General features: G+C 37.7%; 1 protein-coding gene across 5 annotated transcripts in view; it reads left to right on the top strand.

The window, feature by feature from the left end:
* Tank (TRAF family member associated NFKB activator) overlaps positions 1 to 12,178 on the top strand; it is an 83,446-nt gene that overhangs the window by 36,089 nt on the left and 35,179 nt on the right. For all 5 annotated transcript variants that reach the window (XM_076569558.1, XM_006984623.4, XM_016003096.3 and 2 more), the window contains one exon: positions 1,497 to 1,644. In XM_076569558.1, coding sequence (XP_076425673.1) covers positions 1,546 to 1,644 — 99 coding nt within the window. In that variant the 5' untranslated portion in view covers positions 1,497 to 1,545. The remainder of the gene's footprint in view (positions 1 to 1,496; positions 1,645 to 12,178) is intronic.

Genomic DNA, 12,178 nt, shown 5'->3' on the forward strand with positions numbered 1-12,178 from the left:
TTTTATGATGATTATGGGTTAAACTAGGGTCTTGAATGTATTAGATTAGCTCTCTACCACTGGCCCTAGCTGTCGTCACTTCATCTATATAAAATGTTACAAAGAGGCAAATCCATTCAAACACCAATTATTTTCTAGGAAAGGTGAGGAATTGATGTTACCTTTTTTTTTGTTCCTTTTTTTTTTTTTTTTCCCTGTTTTTCGAGACAGGGTTTCTCTGTGTAGTTTTGGTGCCTGTCCTGGATCTCGTTCTATAGACCAGGCTGTCAAACTTAAAGAGATCCGCCTGGCTCTGCCACCCGAGTGCTGAGATTAAAGGCGTGCGCCCACCGCCACCCGTCTGATGTTAGCTTTTAATAGGTTCTGTGTTTCTGTCAGGGATAAAAATTCACAAAATTGTACCAGTTGTACCACATAGCAAAATGCCCTAGTATATACTTGAAAATGTTAGATTTTGTTTTATGTGAATTATATTTAAATATAATGATTTAAATGTTTGATCTCCAGAGCCCACATAGTGGAAAAAGAGAACAGACTTCTGCAAGTTGTCCTCTAACCTATGCATATGTGCTGTAACACCCGTGTGTGAACACATGCACGCAGATATTCATAAAGTAAATGTTTTAAAATTTCAATATTGTAAAGAGCCCCCCCCCCTCAAAAAATAGTTTGTTATCCTTGAAAACCAATAGAGAATTGTGTGTCTCCTGTGGCTTTTAGAAAATCCTAAAAGAAAGGTTCTGGATTTTTTTTTTTTTTTCCTGCACAGGAAGAGTCAGAATCATTAAGGAGCTCTCAGCCCAGTGCCAAGGAATGTATTAGAGATGTTAGGCAAACTGAGATGATAAAACCAAATTACCTCCTCCAAGAAAATCCTCTGTAGTCGAGAAGCAGCAGGGAAGTTAGGAAACTAATAGGGAGTGGAGTTGAGACTGAGGGGATGTGAGCGTTCTTTTTTAATGTACAATCCAACAGCAGCTCTCCCTAGATTTTGTTCTAAAATAAGAACATTTTCACACATTTTAATTGCTCTGTGATAACAACAGTGTGAACTCCATCCACAAACATTTATTATCTATTTAGTTTTGCTCTAATTCAGTGTAGCAAGAATTCACCTTATAAGTAGAAGTAACGATCCATTTAGTAAAAAAAAGTCCCTTCCCACATTACTAATCATGTTGTACATTTCTATACTAAAGTATTAATAATTAAATGCTCATTTATATTTCTCCGTTTTTGGATGATATTTACAGGTTCTTATTCCCAAAGCAGGATTTTCATGAACTAGACCATGACTTAAGAACTGGAATATTAGTAAAGAATATTTTACTTAATACTGTAGATTTTGTACTTTATGTTATGATTTCAGGTAAAACTTTTATGTTTTTGTAAACCATGATATCACCTAGCACTATGTTTATAGGGCTTTTTTTAGGAAGCATTTTTAAAATGTGTATAACTTTAATAACTATCTAAGTTGTTCTGATATTTTCCAGAGTTGGCATTCTTATCATCCTTTATAGTGATGCTACAGGACAAAGAGGAATGGATAAAAACATTGGTGAGCAACTCAATAGAGCATATGAAGCCTTCCGACAAGCATGCATGGATAGAGATTCAGCACTGAGAGAGCTACAGCAAAAGGTATGTGGTTTGGGATTTGAAAATTGATTGTTTCTCTGGTAAATTGAGGTTGAGAACTGAGAATGTTAGATTGTTGGAAGCTATTTGGAGAACTAGAATTACTAAAACACAAAAGTGTAGTAATGAGTGAACATTGAGATTATTATTTGTTACCTTTTAAAAACATTTTGTGTCCTATGGGAAAGGTTGATTTGATTTAAAGTGATTATGATTAAGAAAGATAGAACATTGTTTCTCCATATGTAACTTTTAAATGTCACTATTTTATATAAGAAAGAAGTAACTATAAAAGTCATTTTATGGCTGAAAGACTTTTATCACTGCTTCTCAGTTTTGCATTGTTTCTTTGCATTTTTTTATGTTGTCATTTGGGTAACAGGAAGACTAAAGTCTTAACGTGTACTGAACTAAGTTTGTTATTAATTTACTGTCTTCCATTCTTTATGACAGTTAAAAATAGAACGGAAGATGATAAATGATTACAGTGATGTGGCATGAGTTCATAACCAGAGGAATCATGGTAAAAGATAGGTGAAAGAGTCTAGCAGAATCTGTTCAGTCTTCTGTACACTTTCCCTCCAGCTTCCAAGTTCTGACACATGAGTACAAAGCATAAGAAATTCCACGTAAGATTCACAGTTATTTGGGTTTTGTTGTTATTTTTTATTTTTTTATTTTTTTGGTTTTTCGAGACAAGGTTTCTCTGTGTAGCTTTGCGCCTTTTCCTGGAACTCACTTGGTAGCCCAGGCTGGCCTCGAACTCACAGAGATCCGCCTGCCTCTGCCTCCCGAGTGCTGGGATTAAAGGTGTGCGCCACCACCGCCCAGCTGTTGTTATCTTTTAATTCAGAGCTGGCTTCATAGATATACTGTGTCATCAGAAGTCCAAACTCAGGGAAAGTAGATCCACCATAAATGTTATTATGCTGTCTAAATAAGCTGACTCAGCAGTTAGTCTTACCACATAGGAATGTTTTTAAAAGCCAGTTTCCCAGATATAAAAGAACCAATTTTGCAAGTAGGCCTTTATGAAAATAACAGCCAAAAGATCTACTAGGAGGAATGTTAGTTTATTCCTCCATTGGCAGTTAGAGGTCACGAATCTTACACTGATTCTTCTGGTTAAAAATTTCCTTGAGGAGCCAGGCGGCAGTGGTGACACACGCCTTTAATCCCAACACTCAGGAGGCAGAGGCAGGCGGATCTCTATGCGTTCGAGCCAGTCTGGTCTACAGAGCAAGATCCAGGACAGGCACTAAAACTATACAGAGAAGCCCTGTCTGGAAAAACAAACAAACAAAAGTTTCCTTGAGGAGCCAGACAGATAGATGGCTCACTGGTTTAAAGTACTTGCCATGAGAGCATGAGGGAGGGATTTGATTCCCAGAACCTGTGTAGATGTTGGGTGGGCATAGTGATCTGGCTGTAATTCTAACTCTTGGAAGCCAGATAATCATACTGGACACATTGGCAAGCTCTCAGGTTCAATTGAGAGCCCCTGCCTGGATGAATAAGGTAGAAAGTAATTGAAGAAACTCAGCATCTACCTCAGACCTTCATATGCACACACTTGCACATGTGACCACCAACATGAACATATAAGCATACATACCACACATACAGATACATATGAAAAAAATTTTCATGAAAATTTGAAGTCAAAAGAAATATGCTATCCATGAAATCCTTTGTTCTTTCAGTAAATATAGTATGTCACCTACACAATGTCTTCCTTTCTAGGTGATCCAGCTGCTATTAAACATTTCTATATATACCTTCCTGAATCCTACGAAAGCCATCTTTATTCTTTTTGAATCTTCTCATCGTTTGCAAAAGAATACTGTTATTGAGTGAACTAAAGATTCTAAATCTTCTCATTTTAAGTGGCTAGGAAGAAGAGGAGCATGATATGACAGGGCCTTAAAAAATGATTTAAATTAGCAAAAAAAAAAAAAACCACCCACATTTTATTCTTCCTCCTTTACAATTAGGCTTGTTAAGAGACAACAGTTCTATTTGTGTTCTAGGGTGGCTAAGAACTAGGGAATAAGATGATGAAGTTTTGAGAATACTAAAATAAGTAAAACATTATTTATACCTTTAGGAACTTTTAAAAGTTCAAATAAGTAATAAATAAAATGGTTATTCATGTATAATTTAAAAAACAGAAAAGAGCGTCACTGGCTATCACCTGACCTATTATCAGGTATTACAGAAAAGATCAAGCAGGTAGTGTGTGGCCCAGAGAAAAGGCATCTAATTCTTTCTTTGTGAGTCAGGTCAGCACAATATGAATTCTCAGTTGGACTAAGATTAGGAAGAGCATAGTAAGCTAGGAGATAGGGATCACACACGTGTGTGTACTTGTGTCTATGTCTGAGTGTCTGCATAAAACAAGAAGTAAGGGAGAGTTTGGTAGCCTGCATGTCCTACAGGATGGTCCTATGACTCCATCAAGAATGATGATGTATTACAGGAAAAGAAGCTGCAAAGACAACAGCCCATCATGAGGACTATGACTAAGTAGTATGCATTGTATCTTTATTCAGTGAAAAGTTACTAAAGAACTATATGCTTTAGAAAAGTCTTGACACTGTCAGAGCCCAGTAAACATACTGAGGACATGTTACATATGTTCTAAGTGCAAGTTATATAAAAATATGGCAATCATCTAGTCATACTTTATAAATTCCAATATGTACATTAATGTAAAATTCATGTATTAATAACTGTAATGTATTAAACTTTTACTAACATATATTGGATAGTAAGTTTATGTACATTTATTGCACTTTGGTTTAGAAAAAGAAAAAAATGAATAGCAATTATTTTAAGAATTCAAAACAAGGGACTGAATTAGCAGTTATGGGTGAATTGAAGAAAAGACCTAAAATCCTCCCTCCCCCCCCCAAACAGCCCTGGCTATCCTGGAACTCACTCTATAGACCAGGCTGGCCTCAATCTCACAAAGATCTTTCTGACTTTGCCTCCCAAGTGCTGGGATTAAAGGCATGCACTAACACCACCTGGTGACCTAAAATTTCTTAGGGAGATAAGATAGAAAGCAGGTGGCACCTGAATATAGGTCACTTATGAAGGTAATGGCAGTGGAGTCTAGAATGACTAGTTTAATGCTGATGACTGAAATCAAGAGTGATGAAGAACTTAGAGTTTGGCTACGGGGAAATAAGATACATAATTCAGTTCTGATTCTTAGGTTTAGACCTGTGGAACATATGGACGAACCGTCTGATGGATAGGTATGACTACAGTTCTGTAGGCCTACAAGGAGTTCTATGTTGGAGACTATGGTGGTTTGAATAAGAATGGCCTGCACAGACTCATATATTTGAATGCTTAGTCACCAGGGAGTGGCCCTATTTGAAAGGATTAGAAGGATTAAGGGGGAAGGCCTTGTTGGAGGAAGTGTGTGTATGTGGGGGAACTTTGAGGTCTCAAGCCTAGAGTTAGTCAGTCTCAGTCTCTCTCTCTTCCCTGCCCTTTGCCCCTGCCCCCTGCCTATTGATCAGAATAAGTTCTCAGCTACTGCTCCAGTATCTGCTTCCTGCAGTGATGATAATAGACTAAAACTGTAAGCAAGCCCCCAGTTAAATGCTTTCTCTTTGATAGTTGCCGTGGTCATGGTGCCTCTTCATAGTAATAGAACAGTGACTAAGACAGAGACTATAACTAGAATAAGATTGCGTGGTTTTCTTTTTTTTTTTTTTTTGGTTTTTCGAGACAGGGTTTCTCTATGTAGCTTTGCGCCTTTCCTGGATCTCACTTGGTAGCCCAGGCTGGCCTCGAACTCACAGAGATCCGCCTGGCTCTGCCTCCCGAGTGCTGGGATTAAAGGCGTGCGCCACCACCGCCAGGCAAGATTGCGTGATTTTCAATGGTGTTTCTCAGTTAGCATGTTTAGCTTGAAGGAATATTTAAAGAACAGGATTAGGTTAGGGTGAAAGGAAGAGAAGACAGGTTTAGAATGTAGTTTAAGCATTTCAGAGACACAAAGGACCTAGAAAACACCAGGATTTTAAAGAAGCACAAAAGGGGGCCATGAAAGAGACTTAACAACAACAAAAATAGTCTACAAAGCAAGGAACAAATTAGAGAAGAAAAGTAAAAGAGCCACTGGGAAGGGTTTCAGGAAGGGTCGAGTAGTTAGCCAGTGAGGTGCCCAGAGACCTGGTAAGAGGAGAGCGGACGGTGGCTTGTGTTTGGCTGTGGATAGAAGTTGTTGAAGTTGCAGGGTTGTTAGTGGAGAGGGGAACACAGTACACCGAGAACTGGGGAAGGAAGCAAAAAGACATCCAACTACATGATGCACAAGCTTGTGGAGGCTAGAGAAGTGTTTTCTATTTTTAGGATGAGTGACCTGAAGAGAGACAGAGAGCTGGAGGGAGGTAGAAAGAATAATTCCTGTCCTGTGTTCAGTTCCTTACACAACAGTCTGCATGATCCTTTGAAAAAGATTGCTTAAATTGTATTTATATTATACTCCACCTCAAAAATTTGCAATGATTTCTATAAATTCAAAAGCCCTCACTGTTGCCTGTCAGTACAGAGACACATTTAGCCCCTAATAGATACTTTTTCTCTTGCCATTCTCCTCTCTAACAGTCTTCCTACCACACATGTTGTCTGAAAAATGTCAGATCCTCCTCTTCCTTAGGCCTCTCTAGTTGCTGTTACTAAGGTGGTTCTTCCTTAGTGCCTTGGTTTCCTTCCATACTGATTGCAGCTCTCTCTTCAGATGCCACCTCCTCAAGGGATTTCTTGATGTCTTAAATTTAAAAGTAGCCTCTGCTGCTCTTCGAGCTCTACTTGCTTATTTTTTCGGGAAACATGTGCATGTGTTACTTTCATATTATATCAAGGTATTTTTGTACGAAATTTTTATTGTTCTTGTTATTTTTACTTACTTGTCTACTAACAAAGCAAAGTCCCTATGAGGTATAAGAGGCATGAGGCTTTGTCTAGCATACGGGCCACCAGGTATTTAAAGTACAAGAAAAAAGGTAAAAGGAAGGCAGCCACTGGGTTGTTTTTGAAAATAAAAACAGCTTAGGTTAGAACCCAGCCAGGAATAGAAAACAAATGTTCTCCCAGGACTGGAGGGAACAAGACCAACACACATACACACACACACACACACACACACACACACACACACACACACACACACACTCACACACACACACACACACACACACACACACACACACACACTTCCCTCGAGTATATGAAGATAAACACGTGGATGTTGGAGGAAGTGGTAGAAAAAAGAGGGATTGTCATAAAAATTTTTCCTTTGAAATATAGTGTCAGCTACTAGATAAAGTGATTTGAGAGTAAGAAATAAGAAAAAAATGTTATATTCAAATTATTTTGAGTTTTTAGTAATAACAGTGTATATGTTTGCTGGTTATTTTTCAGCAGCTGTAGATAAGATCTGGAGTTAAGTGGTGTGCTTACACATTAAGATGCTAATTCAGGATTGAGAGTGAAAGAATTATAAGCACAAACAGAAGTGATGTAAATTATGTACCCTGAGACATGAGCTGAAACTACAAAGAAGCTACTAAGAGTGAAAAGGTGTTTGATGGCTGAGGTCATTTGTAAGAGTGAAAAGACTGTGTTACCAGTTAAACACAGTGTAGAATCCTGTCTGCTCAAGTCATAGAAGTAGGTAGCTGGAATGGGTTGAGGAAGTAGAACACTTCCTAAAGTGATGGTAGGACTAATAGGATTTAGAGAAGCTGTGTGAAAGAACCAAAGCTGAGGAATAGGAGAGAATGACCAAAATGTCAGATAGTAACAGTTTGGAAAGAAAGACATGCCCTGTGTTTCATGTAGTGGATGGTCCAGAACTAAATGACAGGCTGGGATGGTGTTTGTCCTTCTGTTGTCCCACATCCTGCTTCATTGTCCAGTCTTGTGGATCTATGCAATATCACACAGGTTCATTTGAAGTATTTGTATCCTTGGAAAACAATATAATTGTCCTTAGTTTGAAGTGATATGTCAGCTGCTAAAATTGAAATTTATTAGCCATCACATAATCTGTAGTATAATAAAATAGCCATTCTGGATTGGGTTTCATATTTGACCTTGCTTATTATCTTTTTAAACTTAACTTTTCCTGTAACATCTTTTTGGGGAAAATACTATGTACCATGGGTAGCAGAGCTCAGTCCATGAAATAAGACATAGAGTCCACAATGTGAATTTTCAGTAGTTCAAGGCAAGGGAACCCAAAGAAAAGCTCGAAGGATGTGGTGTCCCCGGTACTGAGATTTTATTAGCAGCAATTGTGTGCAAAGATAATGTACAATCATTAAACCATGTTTATAAGGAAATACAATGTTTTGTAAATAGATCACCAGAGGGAACAAAGACAAGGAAGTATTGCTAGAAAAATATATGTGAAAAGAACAAGTCTTACATCTTAAAAAACGGCACATTCCCAGACCCTTGAGGTGGAAACATCTGTTGTGCAGTTCATTTCCCCTCTTAGCGTGCCAAGGGTCAGTGTGCTCTTAGATGCAAACTGTGTTTCTCAGACAAGGCTGTTGCCTACATATGTTTTAGCGTTTTGGAGATTTTCTTATGTGGTCATTTGTTCTATAAATTACCAAATATAACTCACTAATTTTCTGTCTTCTATATACTTTGAGATGTAATATTGAGTTTTTTAGGTAAAACAAGCTCATTTAGAATCTGTAGTAACAAAATGACATGTTTTCTAACTTCAATAATAAGAGCAAAAGCTTTGAAGTCCAACCTGAGGTTTTAAAAATGGTCTACCACTTCCAAGATTTTCAGTTTTGGTAGTTTGAGATTGAAGATGTGTCCTTAAACAAAATACTTTATTTTTGTTGATACTGGTAAAGGGGATTGTTGTTTTATTTGTTTAGATAGTGAGATTAAGGAGTAGCAGATCAACTAGGAAAGATTCTCAGCAAGCAGCTGAAAATGGGTCTTTGAAGTAAAATTAGACTTAGAAATGCAAATAGGGGCTCATCTGCAAAGAGATGACTTTTTTTTTTTTTTTTTTTTTTTTTTTTTTTTTTTTTTTTTTTGGTTTTTCGAGACAAGGTTTCTCTGTGTAGCTTTGCGCCTTTTCCTGGAACTCACTTGGTAGCCCAGGCTGGCCTCGAACTCACAGAGATCCGCCTGGCTCTGCCTCCCGAGTGCTGGGATTAAAGGCGTGCGCCACCACCGCCCGGCTAAGAGATGACTTTTGATGTGATAAAAGGTGGTGGTAAGTAATGATTACAGAGTAAGAGAAAAAACAGAACCAGTGATGGCCGAGAAGTGAATGAACACAACCGCTCTTTTTAATGTAGCACTTCGAGATTTGACCTGTTGAGAGACATTCATAATGAGAGGCTACAAAGTTTCAGGCCTACATTCCCACACGAAAGCATCAAATATATAAAGATGAACCCAAAATAAATCGTAAGAGCTGGAAAAACCAGTGATCTACAGCAATCAAGTTTATGCCTACTAAAGAAAAGTCATATTCAGAATGGCAGGGCGCTTTGTGGCATTTTTCTTGCCTTAGTGCTACTACCATCCTAGCATGGTGTGTTTGGGAGAAAGAGCCCAACTTCTGATTCTCTCCCCCTAATGAAAAAGGAACATAGCAGAGCTCGATTTTGGTGATATGGTCACAACTAATAGTAAGGAGGGATGCTAGTATGTTCTCTAGCATAGTGGCCATATAGCCAGCCAAAACACTGTATTTCAAAAAGGAAGAATGAGAGGAGATAGGGGGAATAATAAGCAGTCCTTGCACATCTTTTGGCTATGACGAGGTTACATGCAGAGTTTCAAACACTACATTATTTTGTATAATGTGAAATTGTTTTATTACTCATACCAAGTTGCCCGTCACTCACTGATTTCTGCTGTTGTTCTATGAGAAACTAAATATATTTTTAAAAGCTTTAAGTAAATTCTCTTGACCATCTTTCCAGAAGAATCAGTAATAAAACAAAACGTTTCAGTTTTGTAAGCTGATTGCCATTTATAAATCATAAATACTGGGTTATAGAAAACGTCCTGTAATGGACCTCTACACCTTGTCCCAAGAGTCTTTTCATTATATGATCAGAAGATAGTAATAGTCTCTTTGTTGAAAAGAATTATATGAATAAATTGGTCTATTCTTGCTTAGTGTTGACTAAAGAAGAAAATTAACAGGCTTACATAGAAAGGAACAATCTTGATGCTATTTTATAACTTGGTTTTTCTTTATACTGATAAGAAAGGTAACTGATGTGTGATATTTAAAGTCATCCAGTTTGTTAACCAGGGAGCTTAAAGATCACAAATAAGATTAATTTGGCTATTTTCTCTTTTTTTATCATAGGTACTCTGTAATGCTTTCTGATAATTAATATACAATAAGTAGTATTTTGCAATGGCTAGTACTAACTCATCTGAAGCACAAAAGCACTTTATTACAGGCACTGCTTTTTACAAAATACATCTGTGGGCTGGAGATATAGTTTAGGTGGTAGAATCATTTTTTCTATCATACACAAGGCACTGGGTTCAGTCCCTAGTAGTTTACAAACAAGGTGTGGTGGTGCATGTGATCTCAGCTCTTAGGAAGTAGAGACCAGGGGATCAGTTCTAGGTTATCCTTGATGGTTTGCAGCAACCTAGACTAGAGACCCTGTTTCAAAATATAAATATAAAAAGTACTATCACAGGGACTGAAGAGACAGCTCAGGAGTTAAGAGCATTTATTGCTCTTGCAGGGAGCCTAGGTTCAGTCCCAGAACCCACATAGCAATTTAGAACTTCTGTAGCTCCAGTTTCAGGGGACTTGACACCCTTTCTGGCCTCTGCAGGTTCCAGGCATGTTTGTGGTACACATACATACATGCAGGCAAAATATTCACAAATATAAAATAAAAATAAAAAAAACATTTTAAAGTATTGTTGTTCGATGTTAAGTATATATGTGAATAAGAGCACTAAAAACTTTATAACAAAAAATTACTTTCACTTAAGCTGTAAATAACCTCTTTAACACTCTACTTTTTTTCCTTTAGACATCAACGTATTTTCTATGTAGAGTAGATAAAACATTTCATTCTATTTTTTTTTCTGTTGAAGCTACTTGTATTAAAATGATTGCTGGTGGTTTCTGCTTTAAGTTTTATTTCTTCTATAGACATTGTCAGTTCTGAGCTATAAAATAATTTTCTGTTCCTTATTATCTAAAATATCTGACTTTTTCTCCCAGATTTTAATCCTCAGAAATGTCTTGTCAAAACATCTCTAAATGTCTTGTGAGGGCCCAAAGTCCATTTTGAAGGTAGCTCTTATTAACTGCATCTTTTATGAGGGATAAACACAAGTCCTCACTTGGCTGAAGTTACTGAAGGGCACAGGAGCTGAACTATTTTTAAAGTCCTTTTGAAGGCCTTACTCCCATTATTGAGAGAACCCTTTGTAGCCCATTTACCTCCTCAACATGAATTTTGCAGGGACACATTCAAAACATGCCATTCTGCCCCTCTATCCCCACTCCCAAATTCATGTATGTAACATACCTTCATTCCCCAAAGGCTTGATGCATTAATAACAGCTTTTAAAATCTTAAGTTCAAAGTCTTGCTTAAACATCTAAATCAGATATAGCTGAGACTCAAGGTATAGTTCATCCTGTAACACATTCCTTATCAGTTGTAAGCCTATAAAATCAAACAAGTTATATGCTTTAAGTAGTTAAGAGCACTTACTGTTCTTCCAGAGGACCAGAGTTAGCCTCCCAGCACCCACACAGCAGCTCATCTTCTGTTTCTCCAATTCCAGAGGATCCAGTGATTTCTTCTGTCCCTCATAAACACGCATGCATGTGGTACACAGAAATACCTGGCAAGGAAAACAGCTTTACACATAAAATAATTTTGAAAATACTCAATGCTAAAACGAGTATAGAATAGATATTCCCATTCTAAAGGGAACAGTGGGAAAGAAAAAGGGGATAACAGGTTTTGACTAAATCTAAAACCCAGCCGGGCAAAGACTAAATCATGACGCATGAGAATCTTCTTTGAGTCCGTGTCTCATCTTCTATACACCCTAGGGTGGAGGTTGGACCCTCAAGGCTCTAGGCAATCCTGCACCATTTTTCTGTCTACAGATCTCCTGGTTTGGATGACATGCCTTTGATTCTCCCAAGCTAAAGTTACACACTGGTCACTTTACCAGTCTGGGGTCTGGATGGATCTACCCTGACAACTCCACAAAACATTGCCCCTGCAGGGCACTCTAAGGTGACCCAAACCCCATTACCCTAATGGAGACTCCAGTAGTACAGCTCCCACAATTCTAAATAATATGTAGAGACTTGACTTGTTATTTAAGAGGAGATCTAACATTTACAAAGAGGTTAATATATAACAGTGTTTTATATTTGCCATTTCTTTCCATCATTCCAGTAAAGATTATTTTTGTTTATTTATTTTTGAGATGGGGGGAATCTCACTATGTAGCCCTGACTGTCCTGG

Source organism: Peromyscus maniculatus, chromosome 4, assembly GCF_049852395.1.
Source record: "Peromyscus maniculatus bairdii isolate BWxNUB_F1_BW_parent chromosome 4, HU_Pman_BW_mat_3.1, whole genome shotgun sequence".
NCBI classification, from domain to species: domain Eukaryota; kingdom Metazoa; phylum Chordata; class Mammalia; order Rodentia; family Cricetidae; genus Peromyscus; species Peromyscus maniculatus.